Genomic DNA, 27,822 nt, shown 5'->3' on the forward strand with positions numbered 1-27,822 from the left:
TGGAATAGTCACTAGGTCTATTGCGAATAGATAATCCTGCACCGCCAAAAAGAAAAAGACCCGGATAAAAGCAAAAGTGGCACGCAGGACAGAACCATCCTAGAGGAAGACGCCGTGGTAAGAAGCTCTCCAAGCGAGAGGATACATCGGCAAGTTACTCTAGCTGGATAGTTTCTTATTCTTCCTTCCTGATAGTAATCGTGTTCGAAGTAGATGCATACCTTATCCCTCACATCGCCACCTTTCAGGTTCAGTCTCCGACCGCCGCCACCAACTCCGGGCCAACTGCAACCTTGGGAGGAGCAGGAGGGGTAAGTAGCTGCGCCTACTAGATAGCGATAATCGGGGAAGGCAGCTTGATACTTGATATTCTATGGCACAACGAATTACAGTACAATATACCCGGTAATTCAGCCAAGGGCATGGACAATGGTAGTGTTCCTGACCGATTGCCCCAACCCGACCGAATCAATAGCCGAACAAGGCCTTGCACCCTTCTAGAAACTTCTGCCAGTTGGACTTCGGAGGCGAGTAAGGAAGTGACAGTTGGACCAGATAGTACAACAGGGCGAGGCCGCAGGTCACACATAGCATGACGGCGAGCATTCCGTAATGGTTAGTCGGGTGTAAGCCGGTGGTGACCTTGCCCCAGAAGCCGAAGGTAACGGTATCCGGCTGCTGGGGCTTGCGGGCAATCTTCGATCCATACTCCACGACGACACGGCTCTAATTCCATTTCTCGCTACAGAAAGCGTGAGTCTCCTTCGGGGATAGCCAGTCCTTCGCGCTTGGTACAAGGGGAGCAAGAAGAGATTGATGACGCCTCTGAAAGAGGTGGAAGATGGATTGATTCTTCTACGTGAGGCTATCTGGGAGAACTAGCTCAGGCCACCGAGGTGGGCGGTGAGCAAACAACCCTCAGGCACCAAGGCCTGGCAGCCCAGGGCCGCGGTCAGAGATATCAACGCCAAGCAGCTAACCAGCCTGGTAACCAAACGCCTTAGACCATGTGGTTCGATTGCTCAAAATACTACTACAGTGGGCTGGGGTGGCTTACTCGTGCCAATTTGCAATAATGCCAAAGGTAGCCTGCCGCAGGAACGCCGAAACAACTCATAGAAACAAGCAGTCCCTTTAGTTTTCTGTAACTACTATGTCCTACTGCAGAGATTCAAAATAAAATGATACGTACATATATATATTTTTCTTCTAGATATAGGTAAGGTATAAAGGTAACCTACATCAATTGACAAGTCCAGCCGGACTCCTCACGAGCCAGGCTTGGGGGTTTCCCCTCTTCCATGTTCCTGAGGCACTTCTCAATGTCTCTCGGCGAGACACCCTTCGCTTCCCGGGGAGTCATCAGGGGTTCACCCAGTAGGCCCGACTTCTTCCAATGCCGGTGAAGAGCCGCGAACCGAACGCAGATGGCCGCCTCATTATTGTCCCATATCTGGTGCAGCCCAAGCCAGTCCCGGATCGGCCCATCCTGTACGTCCTCGAGCTCGACATCGATCGCGGCCAGCGCTAGGTTCGCACTCGGCAAGAGCGGACTGAACGACAACATACATTTCAGCTCGGCTTGCCACCCGTTGCAGACGAGGTACCCAATGTCGCGGACCATCAGGTAGACCAGATTCTCCATATACCGCGCCGGGTGGAGGATTTTGACCGGGTAGGACTTCTTATTCCGCCGGCCCCGGCAGTTCAGCATCACCCGGCCGCCCCACAACGATGGCCTGTAGAGCCGCGCATCGGAAGTGGCCATGTAAAAGGGGTCCTCGGGCGGCGGAGGCCCAGCGGGGGGCATGGGAAAGCCCGGGGCCAGCATCTGCGACGCGCAATAGAGGAAGACGCCGCGGGTCTGGTTGCGGTCCTTGCGGTCCGCAGGGTAGCGATCGTCGGTGTGGAAGTGATGGGCCGGGATGGGCCAGCTGCGAGTGGCGCCCCCGGTCAACGCATGACAGCGGATGCGGGATTTGGTATTGGTGGGGTTGGCGGCGAACTGGTCCAGATCCTTGCAGGCGGGGTACTGGGCGTCACGGAGCACCTGGGCCGCCTGGTCGATTTGCCCATCCGGAATGATGAACGCGGTGAAGTGAGGGATGAGGGGCACGCCCATGATCGAAAGCGCGGCCTCTCCACCGAGCACATTGCCGATGCCTTTGCCATCCAGGAGAGACGCCACATCGTCCACCAGATCCTCGCCATCCCGTGGGGATTCCGGCGTGAATGGTGGGCAGGGTGGGCTCTCGTCACGATCATCGAAATCAGAGTCATCCTCGGACTCACTGGACGTGCAAAGAACATCTTCCTCATAAATACCAGTCCCCGGGTCATCATCTGACTCACCGGATGTGCTATGCACTTCTACATCAAAAACTTGCACACGTGCCCGCGCGGACATCTCGCCGTAACAGTAGTCTGCCATGATGTTCTGATTGATGGTCAATGCGAAGCAACTTTTGAAGCTGGAAGGCTGTACTCGGATCGAGCAGGGAGGGCAGGCCGAGGGAGTTTATATATACACGGAACCCTGAACCAGTTCTCTTTGTCGTAGTGGATCTTTTGTTCACCAGCGTGTAAGGGCTTTCTTTGACAGAGGAATCTCTCGTTGTTGTAGTTTCGCAAGACACCTTGTGTATAAGCCATAGAATGCACCGAATCTAATGGGTTTCTTTGGGGGGTCAATGGATGGGCGGGGAAAGCGGCAACTAGGGCTGTCTCTCCGGTCTCGTGAGGGCAGGAGATATCGTCTTGTCCGTTTCAGATATGTGTACACCTGCCACAGAGAGTTACCACTCCAATCTTAAGGTCACCGTGGTAGACTGAACCCAAGCGCCAATCCTCTACGACCGGTGGGTCTGGCAGACAGCTGCCAGAGGCGAGGGAAACCAGTCGGGAACTCCCGCAGGAGAATCGCTCATATGTGTAAAGCTACAAAGCTCACGACAAAGGAGTGAGACCATTGTCCCACCGGCAGCATGGCCAACAAAGACTGCCGCCATTGTGATCATTGGCGCAGGAGGGCTATGGCAACACTGGAGTGGTGGGCTGCAACATGTCGCCTGTTGTTGTCGACACTAGCACCGCTATTCTTATTACAGACAGCTTTATACTGTTTTCATATATACTAGCTTATCTACTGGATAAGTCTAGTAGGCATACTACCTCAACTAATTACTTACTACTAGATACACACATTTTCTATCTCCTTAACGCTATTTCTTTTTATCTGTGTTCTAGATCTGAATACTACTTCGAACTATAGATAGAAGAATAGTTTACGAAGAAAGTGGGTTTCTCAATTCCGCGTCTATGGGATGTGCTGCTCAGGGCCGTCGAAACGACCGTTCGACTCCATTCACGGCATTATGGATGATGACCGTGGCGATTTGTAGTTTGAAGACCATCTAATGATTGAATGAATGAATGAATGAATGAAGGGACGGCAAACGAGTTTGCCGGCCTGCGGAGATGATAATGATCGGGAGATCGGGATGGTGAGTAGGAACTGTGGCTATAAGAGAATTACTCATAACAGGGTTGAACATTTTGATATGCGGGGCGGAACAAGATCTGATTCTAGGGCCGCTGGAAGTACAGAATTCGGTGCCATATGTTGGACCACTAAGAGCCTTTCTTGCCCATGTCAATTCTCTTAAAAAAAGAGGAAAAGAAGAATCAAGAAAGAAAAAAACCGTTCCTTCACTTGATTTGAATTGATGTACTCTAAGTCTTTCCAGCTGCTCTTTTCCTTGGCTGGAAATTCACCGCTGGCCGAAAATAGGCCCGAAAATTGACGAGTCGATCGCTATGCTGAGAACATATTTCTTGATCATCATATAACAGCAAGGCGTTAGATCAAGCACATACGACCACAGGGTGTGGAAAATAGGGCTTCCCGTCCGCTCAGCCGTACTCAAGCCACACGCCGGGAGGTTAGTAGTTGGGTGGGTGACCACCAGCGAATCCCTTCTGTTGTATGTTTTTGTTGAATTTTGTTTTGATGCTTTTGACTATAATGCAAACTGACTGGTGACTGAGGTGCAAGTGCAGATTATGCCACCGGAGGATCTCGGATTCGTACTTCCGGACCATAGACGGTCATCTTCAGCCCGTATTCCCCCACTCTCCCATCAAGCCAACTCTAAACCCATTGCAGTGAACCAATCCACCCCTGAGAGGGCCCAGGGCCCAGGGCCCAAGAGGTGAGCTTTGCATTATCCCGATCCAGCAATAAGATCACTCTAACAACTTTTAGAGCCCTTAATCAATTCCCAATCTCCCATAGTGCAACCAACATGTTGATCGCGCGCGATGGGATCCCGGTCTAGCACGGATCGGGCAAGCGATCAGCGATCTTCGACTCAGGGATCCAGCCGATCTCTCGCTCCGCAGTTCAGCTGTGTGCCACTGTGCGTCTAACAGGAAGCGATTGACATCTTTGGGTGGTTAGCTTCGTGAAGAGGGATCCGATTGCCCTAGGCGAAGTTCCCTTCGCATGGGCCGCTAATTGCCTTGGGTAGTGGGCAATAATCCCGGAGGAAAAATTCAAATAGGAGGCCAGTCCCCCCTCCCCTTGCTGCTACAGCGTCCATCCAGTCCTGCAACGCCAGAGACACTGCTGCTTCAAAGACCAAGGCAGAAAAAAATGCTGCACCAAGCTCTCAAGCCGCTCGTGGTCGCCGCGCTGGGGCTGAGCGCCCTCCTCCCCACGGCGCTGGCGCAGCAGCAGTCGGCCAACGCCAACACGCTGGTGAGCCGGCGACTGACTGAGTACCAGCTGCCGGTGGCCACGGAGACACACGAGTTCGCGCGGGTGCCGAACACGAACTTCGTGCTGCTATCGCAGATGTCGGACAGCGAGCTGGTCAAGATCGAGCTCGACCCCACCACGGAGGAGCCGATCGCGTGGCAGACGTTCCCCATGGGGCGCAACCGCAGCTCTCAGCTGCACGGGGTGTGGCCGTCGACGCTGTACCCGGGGCTGATGTGGCTGACGCTGCAGGCGGAGAACAAGCTGCTGCTCGTGGACCCCGGCCGCACGCTGGCGGCGAAGCCCGTGGTGGTGCGCACGATCGACATCCCCGCCCCCGGCAACGGGCCGCACTGCGTCTTCGAGATCGGGAACCGCGTCTGGGCCGGGCTGAAGGTCGCCTCGCCGCAGACGGGCCGGTACTACGTCTTCTCGGCGGACGTCTCCCACCTGAACGCCACCACCACCATCGCCCGGTCCGGGGGCTCCCACTCGACGGCCGCCGTCCCCACCCGAGACCCGAAGCTGTACCCCTGCCTCAACAGCCCCGTCTTCATCAAGGAGGAGCCCACGACCGGCCTGATCTACGTGACCCAGGACACCGACTCGGCCATCCTGCGCATCAACGCCACCAGCGGCGAGACGGCGCAGCTGCCCATCCCGCCGAGCGTGGGCAACAACGCCGTCGGCATGATCTCCGTCCCCGCCGCGGGGCCCCTGCGCGGCGGCGTCTGGTTCACGCTGGCCGGCAACGCCACCGGCGGCACGGGCACCTTCGGCCACATCGGCGCCGACGGCGAGATGGCCTTCTTCCGGCTGCGCCACCCCTTGCTCGGCGCCAACGCGGGCCTCCTGCACCTCGCCGACGCCTCCACCCCCGCCGGCGGCCCCGCCCTCTGGCTGCTGTCCACCTCCCTGCTGAGCAGCAACTCCCCCGACGCCCTGATCCGCGTCACCTTCGACGCCAACCTCACCGCCGTCGCCGACGAGGAGTACGTCTCCATGCTCACCCAGAACGCCATGGTCCACCGCGTCCTGCCCCTCGACCGCACCGTCCTCGTCTCCGAGCTCCACACCTTCACCCTCGCCCAGCTCGCCTACAACCATACCGTCGCCGGCCAGTGGCTGCCCGCCGAGGCCGTCACCAACACCACCGTCTACACCCAGGCCGGTTAGAGAGAGAGTGGGGGGGGGTGGTTTCCTCGCTGAGGACCGTGGACTGCTGGAGGAGCCGATGAACATGCCTGCCTCCGGGGACATTATAGATATACATACTCTTGGTTTCTAATCCTAATCTAATATGATACATTCCTTTGGTTACAATATTCTGCTCGTAGGATGATGGACAAGTTGGCGATGAACCTGGCGGCTGGGTGCTCAAACAAGCACCTTTCGATTTTCTGGTATCATGCGCTGAATGCTGATTGTAGGGTTTGCCCCTGCTCTTTCTTCTTGATCTTGTCTTCCGTTCTTATGGGATTGAGATTGACGAGTGCATTTATACATACCGATGGTGAGAGGCAGTGGAGCCAATCGACACCGTTGCATGCAGACTCCACTTCGATCGGCATGTGAGGGCTTCACCTATTCCATGCAACACGAAACATAGAGGGCATTATTAGAGGATGGGATGTGAGGATACGGCAGGTAGATGAACTACTGCTTGTCAACCAAGAGTTCCATTCATGGCGAGAAGATAAAGGAGGCCGGCTCGCGGGGCCTTCGCTCCGCGCTATGTACAACATAGATAGTGCCACGGGTGCCTGAGGCATTTATTGGCCGATGTGTCTGACAGGCCGCCTAGGCGCCTGTCATTGGAGCCCTAGTGCTGAAGCAGTGACTGGTGATGATAGTCAAAGCGAACCAGCCCTCAACAGTAGATGCGAGAGCCCGTGAGACCTCGGGCACGAGGCAGATCAGACGAATCTCCACCATTCTAACTTCACCCCAATGACACACCCTCACATCAAACCCTGCCCCTCGAGTCCGAATCCAATATCCCACGCACTCTCGTTCAGCAAGTCCAAATGCTCCGCCAGACTCAATATCTGTGTAGGGCTCATGGTAATCTCCTCATCCGCCATCATAAACTCCGACTCCGCCGCGGGATCCGTCTGCTCAGGAAGACTCACCATGCGGGAGACACTTTCCCTTCCATCATCATGATCACTACTCTCCCCGCTAACGACATGTCCGGTCATCCTCTGTAGCAAATCCAGTTCCTTCTGCCGCAGCGCGGCGGTCATGTTGCCCTTGGCAACGATGTCGGACAGCATGCGCGAAGCGGTGAGCACGTAGTTGGCCAAATCCGGCACCAGAGCAGGGTCGATGAAGTGGGCGATGGTGAGGATGAATGCGGAAGAGAAGATCCCTTCCAGATCGAAAGGAAGGAACGATTCTATGCTTTCTTTGAGTTTCTTACAGCCTACAGAAAAAAAGAAAAGAAAATGGCAGACGTACCGAGAAGTGACTGCTCGTACAATACAGACAAAGTCCTCAATGAGATCTTGGCCGACTGCAGAGAGGTTTCGAGAAGCGGTCTCAGCTGGACGGGGATCACTGTCTTGCCGCGCTGATCCTGTGGTTGGAGCCGGTTGATGAGAAAGTGAAGGAACAGCGGACGCGTGGCCAGAATAATACACTGTAACAACCGTCAGTCCACCTGTGATGTATCAGTCAAACTTGACCTACTTGGTGGTATTTTACTGTCAGATGGCTCGTCATAGTCGATACTGTACGCAGGGAATGATGCGAGACTTTGGCGGCCATCTCCTCCGTCTCCCGCAGAATATCGGCCATCTCGCGCAGCACAGACTGAATCGTGGAGATGAATGACTGTCGCAATCGAAAATCGGTGGTGTATACGGCTAGGAGCACCATATTAGATAGAGCCGCACACCTCGAATGCTGGACTCACAATTCAACACGCGGCCGATCGTGCGGGAAAGCTTGACATGCATGGTGAAGAACAGAGCATCCTCCGACTGATCGTAAGCGACGGGGAGCGCACAAGTGATTTCCGCATCTTGGATCGATACTGGACCGCCTATCATCGATGATAGCTGCCGGTCAAGAATATATGCGGACCACCAGATGTTACGGCACTGATGCGCGATACCAGTCCCAAAAAGTCCGTCTGGTGGCTCCCGGTATATCCCCTCCATGATACACATCCGGATCGCCTGGCCGACCTGCGATTGCGGTCAGCCATTGGTCAATACCTTCATCAAGGTCTCCCACATAAACATAAGCAGCATCTTTCATGTCCACCGACACCAGATACAGACCTATCAGGTACAGAATCTGCATGCCACGATTTGGCTGACGATTCAGGCCTATAAAATCCGGTACTAGAGACATAGCCCTTGTGAAGAAAGCTGATCCTGGCGGTAATTTGGGATTCCTGGGTGTGGTCAAGAAAGCCTTGGCGAGAGCGATGATCAGGAGGTATTGAATGAACCATAGGGGCTGAGTTTTGGCCTTCTCGAGCCCTCGATCGTAGAACTCGTGGAGATGAGGTATGAACTCGTCTTCGTCGACGAGATATAGCATCCGAGAGGAATGGAACTTGACGGTGTTGAGCAAATAGAGAAAGTCATCCAGCGACGGCAGCCCCTCCACAACAGAAGCATCTTCAAAATCAGTCCGGGACCAGCTAAGTTCCCAGGTACAGCCATCGATGTGAAAAGGAAGATCTGGGCACAGGTAGTCGGGAACCGCGGATTTGAGGAGCAGGAAGACGCGCTGGGAAAAGGACCAGGAGGAGGACGGCCCACAATATCATGAAGATTCAGCTAAGTCCTTGGAAGCCATCTCAAACCTGGAGCTTACTATATCGTCCGGTCGTATCCTTCAGGTAGAAGGATGTGGCAGAGACAAGAGGGTTGGTGATGAGTGCCTCGGCGGTGCTGGTCTGGGGAAGTGGGGACGCGTCTAAGATCAATCAATGGGTGTGCCCTGGTGCAATGTATGACATCTCTACGATTACCATCTGCGACAAAAGGTAACGGAGGGCTACTCCGGGACACTCTTTCTTCGGACAACTCCTTGGTCGGTGGCGCTGACTGGGGGCGGCGCAGGGCACAGTTGTCCTCGAGCGCACGCAAATAACTAAAAGCGCGGTCAGTGTCGTCTCATGAGTCGCCAAAGAGATAAGGGTACCTTTCTGATACTAAAACCTTCCTCTCGGGTCTTTTGAATGTGCAATCAACATGACGTGCGACACAAGATTGACAAGGGAACCGGCCGGAGCATTTGGTCTTCCGTTTTTTACATTCTTCGCAGCTAGCCTGAGTCAGCAGATATTGTCCACGCGGAGAAGCTGATTGATGAGATTATACGCATTTGACACCTTGTCCAATCGTGACTTTCGTCGGAAAGGTGGCATTCTCGATCGTAACCCGCGATGAATGCATCAAATTGGTGGGAAAGTGAGTCGCTGAAGCAAGGATGGTTTTCTCGGAGGCGTCTTCCGAAGCAGACACCGCCCGGAGGAGCCCAGGTGGCGGTTGCCATCAACGGCCTCGGACGGGGGTTCCGGTGGGACATGAACTGGCAGCTATACAGAACCTGGAACATTGTGCGGACATTTCAATAGTCTAATTTATATGCACACCGGTGGGACAAATATGCTGGGCAAGCCAATCTATATTGAATGGGGATATCCCTAATAAATTTTTCTTAGATATATACAAGAATAAGAATCAAGCTGATCTCCTCCCATCCCCTCGGCTCTTGCTAGCGTTTCAGATAATCGACCATTCCGGAGCTACCGCACGATCGCTATTCAGTTGGAGGAGGCGACACACTGGTAGTAGTAGTCGTTCTGCTTCACGCAGGTGTAGGGGCTGGCGCACTCAGTGGGTCCGGTCCAGTTAAGTCCACCGCACTGGTAGAACTCATTGACCTGGCCAGCAGCGTTGGTAGCCAGGGCACCCTGGGGATCGCTGACACCAGCGCTGCCGCTGGCAGCAGCCACACTGGAGGTGATGGGGCTAGGAATGACGGCAGGGGTGGTGGCGGCAACAGCAACAGCGGTGGTGGTAGGCTGGCTGGCAGCAACGGCACTTGTGGTGGGCTGGGTAGCAACAACAGCGGAGGTAGTGGGCTGGGTGGCAACAACAGCACTGGTGGCAGCCGCGGAAGCAGCGCTGCTGGTGCTGTGCAGCTTGCAGGGGGACTTAGACTTGGTGGAGGTGGCAAAGGTGGTAGCGGAAGAGCTGCTGCTGGGAGCGGCGGCAGCGACGGAGATGGCGGAAGTGGTCGAGACCTGAGGGTGGGGAGCAGCGGTGGTGGTCTGCTGAACAGCAGAGACAGCGGAGGTGGCCGCGGAGGTGGCTGCGGAGGTGGCGGCAGCGACAGAGGTAGCAGCGGAGCTGGAAGCAGAGGTGGTAGAGTCACCATCAGGGAAGTACTTCTCCAGGATGGGAAGGTAAGTCGAGTAAGCCGGGCCATCGGAGGGCTGCAGGCTGTACATGTAGGATCCCCACCAGGGACCGGCAGACCACCAAGAGGCACCGACCCAGACATCGCTGTTCTCGGACATGTAGGAAAGCATGCCCTCAACAGCCTCCTCACAGACGGAGTTGACACCACCGGCGAATTCTCCGATAACACCCTTCTTGTTGTTGGTCTGAAGCCACTCGGTGGCACTCTCGAGACGCTCCTTACCGATGGTGGAGCTGACGCAAGTCTCCGAGGTACCAGAGGCATCGGAGTCGAGGTACTGGTGCATCTCGTAGATGATCTTGTCCTCGGTATCGGTCAGGCCGGAGAGGTTATCGTTGTTCTCGGTCCAGGTCCAGGCACCAGAGTAGCTGTTACCCTCAACAAAGATGTACTGAGTCGTGGCGCCGGCGGCACGGATACCGTCAATGGCGGCCTGGTTGAGGCTCAGGACCAAGGACTGCTCCATATCATGGTACTCGTTGTCTGATCGATTAGTCTCATGCTTCATCAGCAGGCACTATGCAACTCACTGGTATCAAAGATGACCTTGTCGTTGTCAGCGAACTCAGCGGCAACGTTCTTCCACCAGGTCTGGAAATCAGAGGTGGAAGTGATGATGTTTCCGTTGCTAGTAGACTATTAGCCACGTATAGCACAGAATGCCGGCTTGCTTACTATCTTCCATAGTTGTGGGGATCGAGGACGGCGTAAGCTCCGCTGTCAGTGACGAATTGGACGGTCTGTTCTTGTCAGAACGATTCGATGGATATGGTCATGTGGCTCATACCGATTTGAGGTCGCTAAGGTAGGCAGAAGCAAAAGAGCCGGTGATGCTGTCGGGAGTAAGACGCTCCATCAGGAAGGGAATACGGAACATGTTCATGCCCGCATCTCTCAGGATCTGGATCTGGCTGGTCGTAGGCCAGGTGTAGGTGGTTCCCAGAGTACCAACGCCGGAACCAAACTCAGCACCAGACTCGCTAACACCGAAGACTGCATCGGTCAGCATTGCTATTCTCCATCCCCATAAGGCATGACCTACAGGTGAAACCAGAGGAAGCACGCTTCTTCATCTCACGCTTAGGGAGAGCGTTGACCATGCCGGCAGCAGAGGCCGCAATAACCAAGTTGCTGATTCTCATTTTGAAAAGAATGTATATCGATCTGGTCGATTAAAAGAGAGACTGATGAAAAAGAATGAATGAATGCGAGAGTAAAGAAGGAACGTCAAGAGCCAGTCTTGATTGTGATGTGCCAAGCAGCAAAGATGAACGGCCGGGGGCTCTCCTTCTTATACCACTCGATCGTCCAGGCACACAAGCTAGTCGGAAGATTCCCTGGCAATTCAACGGTTCCACTGCTTAATCTCGGAGGCAGAATTGGGCGCATCCCCCTGAGACCGCCACTGAAGGAATCGGGACCCATGCACCCGGGTGGATATGTTAAAGTCGAGAACCTTTCGCCCCAAATCCATCTGCCCCGATATGAGCAGGCTCCAGGCCGACGCCGAAGCTAGCAAGGACCCTTAATATCACTTACATGTGATATCTGGGCGCTTCGCCAGCGACTCTGACCACGACTTTCGCGCCTCGAAAAGAAAAGAGATCCCAGCTGGAAACAAAAAATAATCCCGCATCCCAGACATCAACTCCGGCATTGTTGCGACATCCCCTCAATTCTCCTTCATGGAACGTTCGAGTTCAGTGGGGATGGTGGCCAGCACCGTTGTCGCAGCTCAAGGCTTAGCACAATAGGGAAAAACAAGTGTCCCCATCATGATCACCCTTTTCGGAGGCGTGCACTGGCCCCAAGCCGTCGTCCTTCATTTCTCCAGGTCAAATTGCCGTTTGGCGGCGTGGGGCCACACCATGCAATTGCTAGGGAATCTGATCTAGATGAAACAGCATCGCGTCCCAAGCCTGCCGTTCGTTGGTGGAGCGCTCGGCGATGTGATTCGATTAATTAAATAATTCCGGGCCGAGGACGCACACAAACGGCGAGGTGTTGGCTGTGAAGAGGGCGGTTGATTTCATTCACTTCAGCTTAGAGCAAGATTTGGTCGTCTTGCTTTTCCCCGACTCGCCCGGCTGTTCTTCCCAATTAATTAATGGACCGGTCCGATATTATTTCACCTGAGACATTCACCCTTTGCGACCCACCGTAACCGTCCACCGACTTCCAGGCTTCGCAGTGCTCATTTCCAGACGACCGACCTGTCATATTGGTGGACGTCTTCACCAGGATGATCAATAATCAATCATTGAGTAGGAAGATTATTTCTCTCTCAATCGAAGATGAGACGGGGCGAGGATGAATGACGATGGCACGTAATTTTGTTTTAAGTGGTTCGGATTTGTTTGTGGTTGTGGAGATTTGAGAGGGGACGGAGCGACGGAGCGACGGATTACGGGGGGGAAATTCTGGCAGGGAACGTTTGTTGCTTGTTTGTCTCTCCTGACAGGCACGTGCCGAAATTACACCAGAGTGGGAGACTCGCCTCCATCTCACCGCAATCTACTGTAACTAACTACTGTACTGTACATCAGCCAAATGTTCATCATGCGTTCACTCGGATACTCGGGTGGCGCTTCTAGTCGCACTGAGTGATTTCTCGAATAGACTGCCAGCTGGTGCCTAGTTCATGCCCACTTCGCTTATCCAGTAGCTTGCAATCAGTTGCTATTTTGGCATTCTCGATATTAAACCATTATACTATTTACAAAGCCACACCCATTGAGAGTCGGAGCAAAGACCCATGTGCAGGCAAGTGCATTGCAATTTACCGAAGACCCCAGTCCGCAGTCCCCTTTTCTCATCGTTGGCCGACATGGAATTCAAACGATCGATCACCTTGACCGACCGGGATGGCAGTGGCATCATTGTCATAAAGCGTACGCTCAAAATAGCGCACTCGTCCGTCTGTACTCACCAAGACTACAGTTTGCTGCTGTGTCCCATATGCCCCCTGCAGGAAGGAGTGGTCTAGAGCATCATGTTGCCCGGAAGAAGCATCCTCCGCCGTTTTGCTCTCAACGCAGACTGCAGGCACCTCGTCTTTGCGTTTAACAGACTTCTCGCGAGCTCCCAATACTGGGATAAATATGCTTTGCCTGAAGTACGGGAGGTAGTCTTCCGCGGTGGCATCCTCGGCAAGCTTAGGTAGCGTATTGATACTCAGCATATCGAGCAATCTGTTGACGAGTGCATCCTCGTCCTCCCCCGCCTGCGCGTGCTCAGCAATGGCTTCCTTCATCAGTCTCTCGCCCTCAAGGATTTTGGGCCAAGATCGGTCGTCAAAAACTGTATTGCTGAGGCCGAGTGTCTGACCTTTCTCTGTTGCAACCCAGGCGATATGATCCATGGTAGACGAGCGATTGGAGACAATGGCCAGGGGTTCATTGACGTAACCGCACAGAAGACTGAATCCACCGACATTCCTGGCAGACGGGCTTGCAACCATTCCCTGCACAAACTCCTCGGTTGACTGTCGTCGGTCCGGAGCCGATGTCAGCCAGCTGTTAACGATGAGACCTCGACTTCGCGCTCCAGTAGCTTGTTCGGAAGTGTCCTCGCGGTAGTTGGTCAACACAGCTACTTTTCCATCTTTAGTGATTCCCATCCACGTCCCATGTGTCGCTCGGGCTAGATCTCGGCCACCTAAGATGTCGGCTGTTGGTTCTGGCCACCAGTCGGCGGGGGATGTTGGTCGTCGAAGGTATTCCTAGCCGTCGTCAGTCCTGAGCCAGTCCTAAAGCTCCGAATGCATCTGGGGTGGGAATGCTTCGTACATCCCTATTGTCGATTATGATCAATGAATAAGATGGATGGGCAGTTGATAACAGTGCGATACACATTGTTGCAAAATTTGATGGTCGGAAAAGAAGCAGGAGCAGGAAAGCGATTCACTTGCGGGGAGCTCGACCACGGATGTCAGGCCAGAGCTTGGCCACCACTTGTATGAGGGGAAGGTTGGAGCTTGTGGAACAGTCACGCAGTTGAATTGGGGATGGCTACCGGTGTGGGCTGACTCCGCTGGTTGATTCAAGTATAGAAGCAAGCTCTTAATATCGCAAGAGAATCGAAAGACTGATCGAGTGGTCGGTGAGTGAGGAAAATGAGGCGACTGTTGGGCACTTGAGGTCATCCGACAACAAACACGACCGGCAATTTGGCTCCACCGCCCGACTTCGCTGGCTCCCGCATGCTGCCATATCTATCTATCGATAAGGGTCAATTTATAGCTGGATGCGAACTTAAATTCTCGGACATTAACTGCTTCGATCGGGAGAAAACACTTATGCACCGTCATTCAATGACAATGGTTGTGTAACTGATCCAAACACCCTGATCTCTGACCTAGGAGCCAACGGGGATGCACCCTATCAAGCCTACTAGGTAGGTAATGCTCGATAACGTTGTCCTGCGATCCACAATTAGGACGAATCACATACCGCCAATGCAGTACAATACCCCATGGTCCCTGGTCATTGTTGTCGCCCTTGCACCTGTCTCCTGGATTTCTCGCTCTCACTAAGACATGGGAAGAGAGAAATTTTGTAGCTTTCCATGCTCATCAACCTGTCGAATTGTGATCATCACAGCATGAATACCGTCATGACGTCAGCCGGATTGAACCCTCAGGGAGCGGAAAGCGGAAGGGCGATGAGGCAGCAAGGCCCCAAGGCTATAAGGCCAAAACCTGGCCCCGCCCGTGACGGCACGAATGCCTGAGGTGGATGATGTCTTCTATTATTAAGACTCCGACTCCAGAATAGGGCTCGATGGGTCGTACTACCTACTGATCCGGCCCCAGTTGCTCAAGGCAGCCACGCTTCGTCTGGGTTGCCCTCTCGTGCAAAGATTTTTTTTGACACTTTTTATCTCTTCCTCTTTCCACCATTCTCCGGCAAGTCTTAGGTCTTAGAGCCCTTTCATTCTTCCCTTTCTTTGCTGCGGCCGGCCGCTCTCCTTTGTGCTGCTCACCCGGAGGTCGCGTGAAGCTTCCCCGCCCCGCAATCCGACTGCTGCTCAGCTTACCGATAAATCGATCCCCTCACCCCTGAGAGTAACCGCTTCAATTCTACCACCGGGAAAATCAATCATCAGAGTGGTCAGACTTTGCAAGTGCGCCAGCCCATCATGTTCGGTATCATTGCAGATTTGTTATCGTAAGTCCTCGCCATCCCCCCACCGCTCCTCCCCTCACTCCGCAGTTTTGGAGATCCCCCTCTCCCCAGATGAAGGTAGACCAGACGCTAACGCTCACATGAAAACAGATCGGTCATCACGATCCTCTTCCCTATATTTGCCTCGTATAAAGCTCTGCGCTCTTCCGACCCCTCTCAACTGGCACCATGGCTGATGTACTGGGTGGTTTTGTCCGCTGTGCTGATGGCTGAGTCCTGGACAGTGTTCATCCTCGGATGGTTCGTAGCTGGAAGTTATAACTATTTTGGGCCTCACGCTGATGGAAATGATGCAGGGTGCCGTTTTACAGCTGGATCCGCCTCTTTTTCTTCTCCTACCTTGTCCTCCCCCAGACCCAGGGCGCAATTATCCTGTACCAGGAACATGTCGATCCTTTCCTTGCCCACCATGAGCGAGAGATTGAGGAATTTATTGGGCGTAGCCACGAGCGCGCCAAGGCTCTGGGGCTGCATTATTTCTACCAGGCCGTGGATTACGTCCGGGAGAACATCCTCGGCTGGCCGGCTCAGCGTCCGGCGGCTCCTCCTCCCCCGCCCCCAACCGGTCCTGCTGCCTACGCGCAGTCGCTTCTCTCGCGATTCAACATCCCCATCGCTCCTGCATCTGGAGGGCCAGCGGCCCCGTCCGCCCCCGCTGCCGCCGGCGCTCAAGATTGGTTCTCCACCATCAGTTCTGCCGTGGCAGCCGTGACCTCGGCCGGCAAGACCCCCGAAGCCCGTGGCGAGGAACTGTCTGCCAGCGGCAATCTGCTGCCCCGTGATATCGCCTCCATGTCCCGCGCCGACAAGGCGCAGTACATTTCCCACCAACGCGACCTGCTGGAGGTGCTGCGCAGCGCCCTGGCGAAGGAGGAGCGTGAGCTGCACGGCAGCGAGACGGATACGGACGACCTCGCGTACGGCGGTGCCCCGTTGCATAAGAACCCGAGCGAGAACTCGTTCCACCACGTGGAGCACGAGGACCTCCACAGGAGCTCTCCGGATCTGTCCGGCCGGACGGCCAGCGGTACCTGGTCTTCGGGGTGGTTCAACGGCGAATCGACTGATACGCGCAACCGCCATCATTAGAAGATAGGATCCAGCGGGTGGTCCTTGTTCTTCCTTGATATCTTTTTTCTTTGTTTTGGGGTGTTATGCCGTGCTCTTTTCCTTTCTGCAACGGCTCGGGGATATTCCAACAAATAGAATGGAATTCAGTTATACTTATCGATAGAGCTTCCCGTCCAGGCGTAGGGTGACTGTCGTCGGAAACAGAGGATAAGATGCGACGACCATGTCACGGGAACTAATGGTGCTTTGTCCTTGTCAGGTGCCCCGGGAAATGCAGCCTTACTGCCGTAGGCGAGGGGGTCAGCGGGTTCGCCCAGGCCTAGTTGCTCCTTGCCATCCTTCGTGTCACTGCGTATTCATGTCTGATGCCAACCGACAACCATGCTCGGCCCCTTTTCTTAGTGTCATATAGGCATAGGCATGATAATGGCATGTATAATGGAAGGATGGGAAAGCTTATCCTGTGACTAGTTACTGCCTCCCCCAACGGGTGCATAGCCGCAGGATGATTCATTTATTTATCCATGCAAAACTGCTCTGAGGTAAGAGTAGTCAAGGATGCGATGGCCCCGGGAGCTGGAGGGCGCATTCACGACGAATTTCTAGGAGAAGTGCTTTTGTGCTGGTTATACCTGTGAGAAGAGATCAGTGGGCGGAAGTCAATTTTACTGTGCTGATTTATCTCAGCTATCTTATTTTATTTTGGTCGGATTTTTCTTTCCTGATTCATTCGGAAGAATGGGACAGTGCGAACCAAGGCAGAAAGAATGCGTGGTTGGGGCTGAAGGTGGGCTGCAGTGCGAAGAATGTTACGTTGGGTTTTCTGGAAGCTCGGTTTACTATGCACAGTATATATATATTGGCATTGTTGAAGAGGCGAACGTAATCGAAGTTGGGAACCTAAATCGCCACATCTCAACAATACTGTAAAGGTATCGCTTGAATAGAGACCTGAAGGAGTATGAGAATTGTCCCAGACAGTGCGGAGTTACTACAGGTGCTCCAGCGGCGCCCACCCATTTGGGCGATATCTTCAAGGGCTTCGGGTGTTTTGTGGTCCGTGGTCTGCACGGCATGCAGAACAGCCTCCCCCCTAAGTAAGGAAGCAAAATCCACGAACAAATAGTCTACGGTAGTGTCGGCCCAACCAAGGCGTCGCGTCGGCTGGCCGATGTCAGGTTCAGACGTGGCCGATCAGATCAAACAGATGCAAATGCATTATTTTCTGGGGCCGGTGGTTGGTGATCGTCCATCTAGCGAGGGTCGAATCAGCTGCTCGGGATTATTGGGACTATAAATAAATTTGCGGTGTCAATTGGGGAGAATCATCAACGATGGATAAGAACCTGACTTGGGAGTCTAGGAGTCGGAGTCGGTCTGTGGTTTTGTCTACGGTGTGGCAGAGATGGGAAGAAATATTGTTGATGGGATACAGAGCGAGGGATGTGTGTGTGTGTGGATGTGGATGTGTCTTCGATCTTTCTATCTACTGCGGCGGCGCCCTGGAATGCTCGGATCGTTTTTAACGTGGTGGTGGTTTGTTGACCGGGCGATCGGAGTTGCATTATTGGTTTGGATGATCGGACCTCTCTCTCTTTCTTCTTGTTGCTGGCCGCTGCCCTGCAGTACTCGGTAGGGTTCGGGTTCTTGCTTTTTGTGTGTGTGTGTGTGTGTGTGTGTGTGTGTATGTGTGTGTGTGGGATTATTGTAGGGGTAGTAGTCATCGAAGTCTTCTTTTCAGCAGAAAAGAGATCAAGCCAAGGCATGAGAACCATAGCATGAACAACGAGTGGATTTCCGGCGCCAAAATTCAGGTAACACAACAAGAAGCAGACAAGCACCCTACACACAACCACCAGGTCAAAGGAAGGCGAAGAGGATGAATGATGAGGTTGGTTTGATACGGTATCATCATGTGAAGGTGCTGGTTTGGAAGCGGTAATGTGTGGCAAACGAGCGGGTGTAATCAATCATAACGTATCTTGGCCTCAGGTGTCCATCCTCATGACGATGATTTCATGGTCGCCCAAACGTCATGCGCCAGGAGGCCAAAAACCGATTTGTGGGATGATGTTACCAAACAGGCAAAGCAGTTGCCGCACGGAACGAGGCCACTGGACAGGCTAAACGCCTGACATGACTCATTGCTATATAAGCAGACAGTGATAATGATGATGTTGCTGGATGCTCGGAGATCTGAATGGTCAGCTCCCAGGATAGTGACTTAGTACCTAGTAGATACACTGACTGACTCTACACAGTATGGCCAGGCCGCTAGGATGATAGCGACTTTGAATGGAATGGAGCAAGGCAGCGCGCTGTCTGGTCTGAAAATCGACGATTCAAAACCACCAATAACAACACTGGCCCAGCTACCTTTCCTACTAGTTCAAGGTTAGTTCTCAACAGCCACCTTGGCTCGGTGTGTTTGCCGCTTCCACCCGACAATGGCGGATCTTCCGCGGTGGTCAATGACTGGAGATGTCAAGAAAAGCTAGCTGTGCGCAGTCTCATTTGCTGGGAAAAAGAGTCACCGGGAAATCTTCCCTAACGCCAGATGGGGCAGAACGACCTGCCACAAGCCTTGGAACTGATCTGTTGAGTCTGAATGGGTCTAATCGATCAATTTGAATATTTTCTGTTGTGAATGTGTGTGTATGTGCATGTGTGATGGCGATAGAACGGAGAAGAGCAGCTTTTAAAGCCGGGAACAATGTTTAGTGTGGTTCGGTCGGATACAAAGAACAATACGGTATGGTCACGCCTGATACCAACCACAACCCAGCCCAGCCTCAGCCCAGCAAAAATTGTGAAAACCACTGTGCAGAAAAAAAATCATCCACCACCACCACCCAATTTTATCCACGCCAAAAAGGCGAAAATAAAAAAAAAAAAAGATCGAGAGTGTAAGAGAGTTGTGCAGTAAAGAACAATAGGGTCAAAAAAGGTTGATAATATTTCTATCTCTCCTTCAAGTCATCTTTCTCTTTTTTCTATCCCCTTTTCTTCTACCCCAGACTTATCGTCGTTGACCACGACGTGATTAATTTCCTTGTTCCGTGGTCTTCGTTTTTTTTCTCTCTTCCTTCCCCTTCCTCTTTTCGTCGTCCTTCCCTGACACGAAAAAAACACCACTCCCCTCCCCTCCCCTCTTCCACTACCCTTCTCTCACCACCCACCTCCTCCTCCCCCCCTCCTCCTCCCCCATTTTGTGTGAGGACTTTTTTTTTGTGGATGTTGTGGTTCTAGAGCGTGTACCTTGTTTGTTGTAACACGCCCTTTGACACTTCCCTCTTCCATCTTTCCCCTCTCTTCAATTTTTCTTATTGAAGATTTCTCATCCTCTCCTCTCTACTGTTGCAGGTCCCTCTTCTCCTCCCGAACGGACTTGCTTCTCGAACGACGTCAAGTCAATCGTCAACCTAAAACTAAAAAGCGCTTGAATCCTTTTTACCTCGCATTACCTGTCTAATGAGCTCGATCCCTCCCAAGTCAGGCCTCCAACCTCAAGGACAGAGCACCTCGACCCAGGCCGCCTCCTCGCCCGCACAATCTGCCTCGCCGTCGACGGCGCCTCGTTCCTACGCCAGCGCCACCAAGAAGTCCGCGACGGACTCGACCGCCGCTCCCGTCACCGTGGGCGGCTCGTCGCAACATGGGAAGTCGACCTCAGCATCTCCTGTGAGCGGCAAACCCATGCAGCAATCCCAAACCCCCGGCGTCACCATCGTCAATGGCGCCCCGGCTTCTCAAAGCGATCACTCCCGCAAGCCTTCGGTGACCATCACCTCTGCTGGCACCTCCGGATATATTCCCAACGGCGGCCAGACCGGTCGTCCCAACAGTCTGCAGTTCGGCTTCGCCAACCAGCAGTCCTCGCCTAGCATGGGCAATCCCGCGTCTTTGGCTACTCAGCCTCAGGCCGGTCTTGGTGTCACTCCGCCCGCGAACCCCCGTGTGACTTCCCCCCAGACTTCGCCATCCCCTATTCCTCAACCCGCTTCCAGCGGTGGCCGGCCACCGCCGTCGACCTACCAGGCGCAGGGTAACGTTCCCAACTTTGGCAGCTTTGGCGATGCTGGCGATAACGTAAGTGGACCCCTTCTATTCTTTGTACAGTTTGCCCAGATCGCACTATATGATTTTGCCCTACATTGTCTACGAAGACTCCCTTGGGTGTCCAAATCTCCATCTGGCAAAGCCACGAAGGAGGCGGCAAAATACTGTAGGGCGATATAGAGGGAGATGGATGGGGAGCAAAAATTTTTGCAAGGGCGCGCACGTTTCCTGTCTTGGCATACCTCGATTTACCCACACCTGAGATATGCTGGTATTAATCTTTGTCTTGCGCTAGCAACAGATGCGCGCGGCTCCACAGACACCCCTTGGCCCCGGTCCTCAGTCGACCCACCTCCGTCGCGAATCTTCCCAATCGACTCACAGCGATATGAGCAGTCACATGGGTAGTGTTCCCGGCCGTGGCGGTTACCCCCATCAGGGCGGTCGCGGCCGTGGTTATTCTCAGTCGAGCTATCAGGGTCAAGTTCCTTACTCCCCAGGTCCCAACTTCCGCACCACTCCCAACCAGGCCCGCGGCGCTCCCAACATGGGCCCTCAGTTCCACGCCCCTAACCAAGGTCGCCCGCTCGCACCTTTCCCCAACTCTCCTCATCAAGCGAGCCGCAGCCCCGCCCTTGCAAACGCGCATCCTGCGACTCCCCAAATGAACCAGGTTCCCATGGCACACGCGCAGATGCCCCCGCAGGCGTACGGTTATGGACAACCGATGGGACCCCAAACTGTGAGACCTCCCCATAATAAACCCCTCCGACGTGGATATGGAACCCGAAGAAAAGGATCATATCGCCGACCATCACTTTCACCCATCTACGCTGCAACTGCTAAAGCCCCCCTTCCACCAATCCCACCCATCAATCTAGCGCCAGAAAGCGGGAATTTTGAGCAATATCTAACGTTGATGAAAACCAACCAGGCCTACCCCGGCTACGACCCCGCTGCTTACGGCTACTACCCCCAAGGCTACATGGGTGGTGTCCAGTATATGACTCCCCCGTCCCCGCAACCACGCCCCGGAATGCCGTTCAACCCCCAGGCCCCGTACATGCAGAACCAGTACCCTGTTCAGCCTCCCGCCCAAGCCACCTCCCTCTCTCGTACGCCCTCGCAGATGTCTAATGACCGCCCTGGGTCTAGCCTTGGCCAGGGCCAGCCCCCTGCTGGTCCTCCCGGCCCTGGCCATGCTCACACCGGAAGCCGTACGTCGAACAGCCCCGCTCCTGCGAAGACGCCGTTCGTCATCCCTGCCAAGAAGAGCCCGATCATCATCAAGGACCCCGGTAGCGGCGTCGTAAAGACGTTTGAAAAGGCTCCTGCCTCCCCGGCTCGTATCGCCCCGTCCCCTGTTAAGATTGCGACTCCCACTTCGACTCCTCCCCCTCGCACCGGCAGCAGCGCCGACCACACTCGCACCGAGTCCAAGTCTACCAAGACCGACGAGGAGAAGAAGAAGGAGTTGAAGGACGCTGTCCGCCAGAAGATCGAACAGGAAGAGGCTGAGCAGCGCCGCAAGGCCGAAGAGGAGGCCGCCGCTGCCCAGCGCAAGAAGGACGAGGAGGAGGCCGCTCGCCAAAAGGAGGAAGAAGAGGCCGCCCGTAAGCAGCAGCAGGAGGAGGAAGAGGCTGCCAAGAAGGCTGCTGATGAGGAGGCCGCCCGCAAGAAGATTGAGGAGCTGAGCTTGAAGGATAAGCCAGAGGAGACCAAGGCGGAAGAGCCCGCTAAGCCTGCTGAGTCCGCTCCTGCTCCCGCGCCCGCTCCTGCTGATGACGATGACATCGATTACGATGCCATTGAGCGCGAGATGGCCGAAATCGAGGCCAAGGAGCGCGAGGCCGAGGCTGCCTACTACGCCAAGAAGCAAGCCGAGAAGGAGGCGAAGGAGCGCAAGGAGAAGGAGGAGCGCGAGACGTGGGAAGCCAACATGAAGCAGGCTGAGCGTGAGGCCGAGGCTCTTGAGGAAGCCAAGGCTAAGAAGCGTGAAGCCGGCGCTGTCACCGACGAGGATCAAAAGAAGAAGGATCTTTTCGCCTCGTTGAAGAAGGGTGGTTTCTCTGCAACCGAGACTAGCACCGAGAGCGGCACCGCTACGCCCGCCTCTGATATGGGTCCTCCTGCCAAGCCCGCCAGTGCTCTCAAGCAGAAGCCTGCTGCTCTCAAGCTGGAGACCAGCAAGGCGGTTGAGCCTCCTCAGCCCAGCGCTGCCATGAAGTCTCTGCACTCGGCTCGCCTGATCGAGGATCTCAGCAAGATCACTTACCCCGAGTCCATTGCTTCTCCCAACCCTGCCCTGAATGCCAACGCTCCTACCGATCGCAAGTTCCACTACAACAAGGAGTTCTTGCTTCAGTTCCAGAATGTGTTCAAGGAGAAGCCCTCGATTGATTGGGACTTGCGCGTGCGTGAGACCGTCGGTGACAGTGACTCGTCCCGTCCCCAGTCGGCCCGCACCCCGATGGCCAGCGGCCGCCAGAGCTCTCGCCCCGGCATCGGTCAGGGCTTCCCCGGAATGGGTAACTTCGGCCAGCCCGGCAACCGCAACAGCCTGCCTCCAGGCACTACTTCCGAGCAGCGCTTTGCTATGTCTCGCCAAGCCTCCGCTGTTGGCAACCCCTTCGGCTCCTTTGGTCGCGGTCTGAGCGTTGGTGGCGCCATCGGCCGCACCAACTCTAGCCCTATGCATCCTGGCATGCCCTCGCCTCGTCCCGGCTCTGGCCGCTCCGGTACTCGCAACAGCAGCAAGCGCGACAAGCAGCAGGCCAAGAAGGAGGAGGACATGGCCAAGTCCATGCCTCTCACCGCTGGCAAGGAGGTCGAGGCCCTCCAGGTCTCCACCACCGGATGGAAGCCCCGCAGTCTCGGTCAGACTACCACTGCTGGTCCTACTCCTGCTGGCTCGACTCACATGCCTCCTGATGTGGTGCAGCGTAAGGTGAAGGCTGCCTTGAACAAGATGACGCCCGAGAACTTCGATCGTATCTCTGGCCAGATCTTGGAGATTGTTTCCCAATCCAAGGACGAATCGGATGGACGCACCCTGCGCCAGGTCATCCAGCTTACTTTCGAGAAGGCTACTGACGAGGCCCACTGGGCTTCCATCTACGCCAAGTTCTGCAAGAGTATGCTGGAGAGCATGAGCCCCGAGATCAAGGACGAGAACATCCACGACAAGAACGGCAACGTCGTCGCTGGTGGCAGTCTGTTCCGCAAGTACCTCCTCAACCGTTGTCAAGAGGAGTTCGAGCGTGGTTGGAAGGTCAACCTGCCTCCTAAGCCTGAAGGCCAGACGGAGGAAGCTGCTATGATGTCTGATGAGTACTATAAGGCCGCTGCTGCCAAGCGTCGTGGTCTTGGTCTCGTCAAGTTCATTGGTGAGCTGTACAAGCTGGGCATGTTGACTGAGCGTATCATGCACGAGTGTGTGAAGAAGCTTGTCGATTATGAGGGTATGCCCGATGAGGCCGAGGTTGAGAGTTTGACCAGCCTCCTGCGCACCATCGGTGCTAGCCTCGACGCCTCGGAGCGTGGACACGCGATGATGGATGCATACTTCCACCGCATCAGCCTTATGATGCAGACTCCTGATTTGCCCAGCAGATTGCGCTTCATGTTGATGGTACGTTGACGAGTGCCTGCTATCGCTACAGCTTGACTAACTTCCATGCTAGGATATCATCGACCTGCGTAATGCTCGCTGGCACTCCAAGGATGCCGATAAGGGACCCAAGACTATCCAGCAGATTCGTGAAGAGGTAAGTCCTACAGCCCCTCCCTTTTTTCTTTAAACTCCAACTAATTACCCCACTAGGCTGCTCGCGCCCAACAAGAGGCCGAGATGGAGCGTCTTCGCCAGCAGGCCAACCGCGGCAGCCGCCCGGGACTGGGTCGTGGTGACGCCCGCAGCTACAGCAACTACGGCAACCAAGCTCCTCCCCAGGACTTTGCCTCGAGCAAGGTCGGCAGTGACGATCTCCGCCGTCTGCGGACGACCCGCAACACCAACCAGCCGATGTCTTTCGGACCCTCTAGCATGCTGGGATCTCGCAGCAACAGCGGACGGAAGAACCTTGGCCCTGGTGGCAACCTGGTTCGTGGTAGTGATGATAGTGCTGCTAGCAGCCGGACTGGCACTCCCCCTGTCGGCAAGAAGGAGGAAGTTACTTCGATCAACGCTTTCAGGTGAGTGGTCATTTAGAATCATTGGCTAGTTGATACTAACGAAGTGTGCAGTGCTCTGGCTGCCTTGGAAGACCGGGATAACATGGCCACCTCCCCGCCATCGAACCCTACCTCCCCTCTGCTGACCAAATCGCAACCCGCGGTTGAGCGCCGACCCTCCAAGACTCCCTCTACTGCCGGCGAGGAAGCCTCATAGATATCCCTTGCAATGACAATACAAAAATGATTTCGTTCTTCTGGAAAGATATCTACGTTTACTGTTCCCCTTTCGACACATCGTCACGACATGTCTGTGATCTGTTATGAACATTCATCCTAATCTTCTCGTCCATGATTTTTCTTTTCGCCAGCAAGATCGGTCGCTCATCTAACTTCCGTTTGAAAGATAGAGTGGGGGGCTTGTCGACATTCCCTTGTACAGATGATGATATGAACCGTGGACCCAGCATCACTGGAAGAAGTGAGGTGGGGAGACGGGTTCTCATGAAATGAATCTAGGGAGATTGGTTGGTTCCGCTGGAGGGTTTGAAGAGCCTTTCTCTTTCTGTTTTTGCATTCATACGTCTTTTTTTTCTTTTTTTCTTTTTCCCTTTTCTTATTTTTCCAATACCCGGAGAGCTTTGACGATGTCCTTCCCTTGCTACGGATGTTTCTATCAGGGCGGGAAACTTGCAGGCTAGCCACGACGTCGATTGCCCATGTCATACGAGAAGAGAGAGAGCTAGGTGTCGTATGGACTCTTTTCTTTTTCGATTTGTGTCTGCATTGCATTTACTGGCATGTGGCCGCGCCTGTTGTTTTTCGATTAGACAAAATCTGTTAGAAAAAGTTTCTGCTTTGATTCTAAATGTGATAACCGTATGATTATGAATTGTGTATTCGGTGTGCTTGTTCGGTATGTCATTCGGAGGGTGTTTCCTCAGTCTTATCACTCAATATCATTTCTATGTTTGTTAATTTGATTGAGATTCATAATTGATCCAAGAGGTCCCGATTAAATTCTATTTTGACGTACTGTGATTGAGTGGCGAGGAAAACCGATGCGATCTTTTGAGTTGAGCCTGTTTGGAACCTCGCTCACCGGCTGTAAAGCCGATTTCTGGGGTATACTTCAGCCATGCAGCCTGTAATCTTCAGCCCTCCACCAGAATGTCAACCACGACACCTCTACCAACGAGGTGGGGTTATCCGGATAATCCTTGCTACCAACTTTGCCAATTTGGCTGAAACCCGGCTATTCAAAAACTTCACATGGTGCGTTCCTGAAACGCCAAATGATCCCGTGTCAGACTCTAACGCCTTCCGTTACGGGGCCCAGCCCGGGAATGTCGATCTCCAGCCCTCACCTGCTGTCTATACCTGACAAGTCATGGCTGTTTCGATTCACGGAGACAACCCCCGCCTCCTCCCATCGACTTGGCCTATAGAGGCAGAAATGGAGTTTGTCGCGGATCGATTTCAGGTTGATTGTGTACAAGGTCTGGATTTAGCCGTGAAGGGCTTGTATATATATACACATACACACACCTTGAGAGATGCAGAGAACAATTACTCACCTCTTCACCATTATCTCCTTGCATTGAGACCAAGTTACAACATTAAATGATGCTTTGCCTCTCACTTCTGCTCACCTGCGTGCTGTGCGCATTGTCATGCAGGGCCGGTGTTTTAGGGAACCGGGACTCGGCAGTCTACCCTCGAGCCGGCTCTCTACAGCAGGTCACCAGCTTCGGTAGCAACCCTACCAACGTGGGCATGTACATCTACGTGCCGACGAATCTGGCCACCAAGCCCGGAATCATTGTTGCCATCCATTACTGTCTGTGCCTTCCCTCCGTTTTGTCCCCGTCCCCACCCTTTTCCAGATGGAAAGCCTAACCTTCCGGGGCATTAGGCACCGGCACGGCATCCGCGTACTACAGCGGCTCGCCCTACGCGACGCTGGCCGAGCAATACGGCTTCATCGTCATCTACCCGCAGAGCCCGTACTCGGGCACCTGCTGGGACGTCAGCTCGCCGGCGACCCTCACCCACAACGGCGGGGGCAACAGCAACTCCATCGCCAACATGGTCACCTGGACGATCGCGACGTACAACGCGGACACCAGCAAGGTGTTTGTGACGGGAACAAGTTCCGGCGCCATGATGACGGTACGTCCCCTCATCCCCATCAAACGTCAAACCTCACCCACGCCGCCACCCACCGCAAGACCATCACTAATGATAACGAGGATGATCCAGAACGTAATGGCAGCCACCTACCCCAACCTCTTCGCCGCCGCGACCGTCTACTCCGGCGTGCCCGCCGGCTGCTTCTCCAGCGCCACCCACCAGGTCGACGCGTGGAACAGCACCTGCGCCCTGGGCGAGTCGATCACCACCCCGGCGCACTGGGCCAGCATCGCCGAGGCCATGGACCCCGCGTACGCCGGCGCCCGCCCCCGCATGCAGATCTACCACGGCAGCGTCGACACCACCCTCTACCCGCAGAATTACTACGAGACCGTCAAGCAGTGGGCCGGCGTCTGGGGGTATACCTACGATGCGCCCCAGGCGACGGAGCCGAGTACCCCCGAGGCGAATTATGAGACCACGGTGTGGGGACCGGGATTGCAGGGCATCTTTGCTACTGGGGTCGGGCACACGGTGCCGATTCATGGGGAGAGGGATATGGAGTGGTTCGGGTTTGCTTGATTTTTCTTGGGTGGGGGTGTTTGGTTTTGAGGTGGTTGGAGGTTCGGTGTAGGTTGGTAAATGGGACTATTTGTGCTGCTTGAAGATGAAGGAGGGTTTGATGCTTTGATGATTATGGTGTGCTGATTTGAGCTTTGGAATGAGAGAGCGAACCTAGGTGTTGTTGGGCTAGCGGTGAAATGTTCTTGAATCTATGGTTGTTCTGCTGGGGCGCACGCATATAACTGTTTTCTACCAAGAGAAAGGGATAAGAAAAGACGTTGCTTGGGAGGAAGGGAAGTAGGAAGAGCAGGGAAAGTAGGGAAAGCAGTTAAGGTAATATGTGTAGTAGTATGACGTGTTTATATACCCCAAATCCCGGAGTTGCCAGTGTCCATTGTGCTTGGAAAGTTCCCAAGACCTCCTATGTGA

At 54.3% G+C, this 27,822-nt stretch overlaps 7 protein-coding genes across 7 annotated transcripts; 4 read left to right on the plus strand and 3 right to left on the minus strand.

The window, feature by feature from the left end:
• Positions 1 to 1,237: 1,237 nt before the first annotated feature.
• On the minus strand, positions 1,238 to 2,431 carry BO95DRAFT_481192 (uncharacterized protein; the record flags this gene model as incomplete). Its single annotated transcript, XM_025590195.1, has 1 exon — positions 1,238 to 2,431. One exon carries the CDS (start codon positions 2,429 to 2,431, stop codon positions 1,238 to 1,240), a length of 1,194 nt encoding a protein of 397 aa, XP_025443669.1.
• Positions 2,432 to 4,304: 1,873 nt separating this feature from the next.
• Positions 4,305 to 5,935, plus strand: BO95DRAFT_452162 (uncharacterized protein; the record flags this gene model as incomplete). Its single annotated transcript, XM_025588129.1, has 2 exons — positions 4,305 to 4,317; positions 4,668 to 5,935. The coding sequence occupies 2 exons, from the start codon at positions 4,305 to 4,307 to the stop codon at positions 5,933 to 5,935; spliced, it is 1,281 nt and encodes a 426-aa protein (XP_025443670.1).
• A 785-nt stretch (positions 5,936 to 6,720) lies between these two features.
• egl3 (putative extracellular endoglucanase/cellulase) lies at positions 6,721 to 11,349 on the minus strand (the record flags this gene model as incomplete). Its single annotated transcript, XM_025588920.1, has 12 exons — positions 6,721 to 7,157; positions 7,220 to 7,400; positions 7,451 to 7,626; positions 7,677 to 7,950; positions 8,000 to 8,503; positions 8,580 to 8,692; positions 8,748 to 8,869; positions 9,568 to 10,690; positions 10,738 to 10,835; positions 10,883 to 10,947; positions 10,995 to 11,200; positions 11,250 to 11,349. The coding sequence occupies 12 exons, from the start codon at positions 11,347 to 11,349 to the stop codon at positions 6,721 to 6,723; spliced, it is 3,399 nt and encodes a 1,132-aa protein (XP_025443671.1).
• A 1,439-nt stretch (positions 11,350 to 12,788) lies between these two features.
• On the minus strand, positions 12,789 to 14,113 carry BO95DRAFT_441579 (NRDE family protein). The gene is made up of 2 exons (XM_025586208.1): positions 13,996 to 14,113; positions 12,789 to 13,928 (listed from the first exon to the last, which is right to left on the minus strand). Exons 1-2 carry the CDS (start codon positions 14,059 to 14,061, stop codon positions 13,020 to 13,022), a joined length of 975 nt encoding a protein of 324 aa, XP_025443672.1. The 5' UTR covers positions 14,062 to 14,113; the 3' UTR covers positions 12,789 to 13,019.
• Positions 14,114 to 15,346: 1,233 nt separating this feature from the next.
• On the plus strand, positions 15,347 to 16,482 carry BO95DRAFT_452165 (HVA22/TB2/DP1 family protein; the record flags this gene model as incomplete). The annotated part of the gene is made up of 4 exons (XM_025588130.1): positions 15,347 to 15,375; positions 15,484 to 15,633; positions 15,690 to 16,037; positions 16,086 to 16,482. The coding sequence occupies 4 exons, from the start codon at positions 15,347 to 15,349 to the stop codon at positions 16,480 to 16,482; spliced, it is 924 nt and encodes a 307-aa protein (XP_025443673.1).
• Positions 16,483 to 19,935: 3,453 nt separating this feature from the next.
• On the plus strand, positions 19,936 to 24,913 carry BO95DRAFT_462485 (putative eukaryotic translation initiation factor subunit eIF-4F; the record flags this gene model as incomplete). The annotated part of the gene is made up of 6 exons (XM_025588921.1): positions 19,936 to 20,553; positions 20,819 to 21,265; positions 21,458 to 24,154; positions 24,207 to 24,290; positions 24,347 to 24,717; positions 24,769 to 24,913. The coding sequence occupies 6 exons, from the start codon at positions 19,936 to 19,938 to the stop codon at positions 24,911 to 24,913; spliced, it is 4,362 nt and encodes a 1,453-aa protein (XP_025443674.1).
• A 1,508-nt stretch (positions 24,914 to 26,421) lies between these two features.
• BO95DRAFT_386518 (acetyl xylan esterase) lies at positions 26,422 to 27,683 on the plus strand. The gene is made up of 3 exons (XM_025583499.1): positions 26,422 to 26,536; positions 26,612 to 26,868; positions 26,959 to 27,683. Exons 1-3 carry the CDS (start codon positions 26,473 to 26,475, stop codon positions 27,409 to 27,411), a joined length of 774 nt encoding a protein of 257 aa, XP_025443675.1. The 5' UTR covers positions 26,422 to 26,472; the 3' UTR covers positions 27,412 to 27,683.
• Positions 27,684 to 27,822: the final 139 nt, after the last annotated feature.

Source organism: Aspergillus brunneoviolaceus (genome assembly GCF_003184695.1).
Source record: "Aspergillus brunneoviolaceus CBS 621.78 unplaced genomic scaffold BO95scaffold_23, whole genome shotgun sequence".
NCBI classification, from domain to species: Eukaryota; Fungi; Ascomycota; class Eurotiomycetes; order Eurotiales; family Aspergillaceae; genus Aspergillus; species Aspergillus brunneoviolaceus.

Coding starts and splice junctions, on each gene's coding strand:
- BO95DRAFT_441579 (XM_025586208.1), bottom strand. CDS start 14,061: ATGTGTATCGCACTGTTATCAACTGCCCATCCATCTTATTCATTGATC. Junction 13,929..13,995: donor TCATAATCGACAATAGGGAT/GTACGAAGCATT, acceptor GACGACGGCTAG/GAATACCTTCGACGACCAAC.
- BO95DRAFT_386518 (XM_025583499.1), top strand. CDS start 26,473: ATGTACATCTACGTGCCGACGAATCTGGCCACCAAGCCCGGAATCATT. Junction 26,537..26,611: donor CATTGTTGCCATCCATTACT/GTCTGTGCCTTC, acceptor CCGGGGCATTAG/GCACCGGCACGGCATCCGCG. Junction 26,869..26,958: donor GTTCCGGCGCCATGATGACG/GTACGTCCCCTC, acceptor AGGATGATCCAG/AACGTAATGGCAGCCACCTA.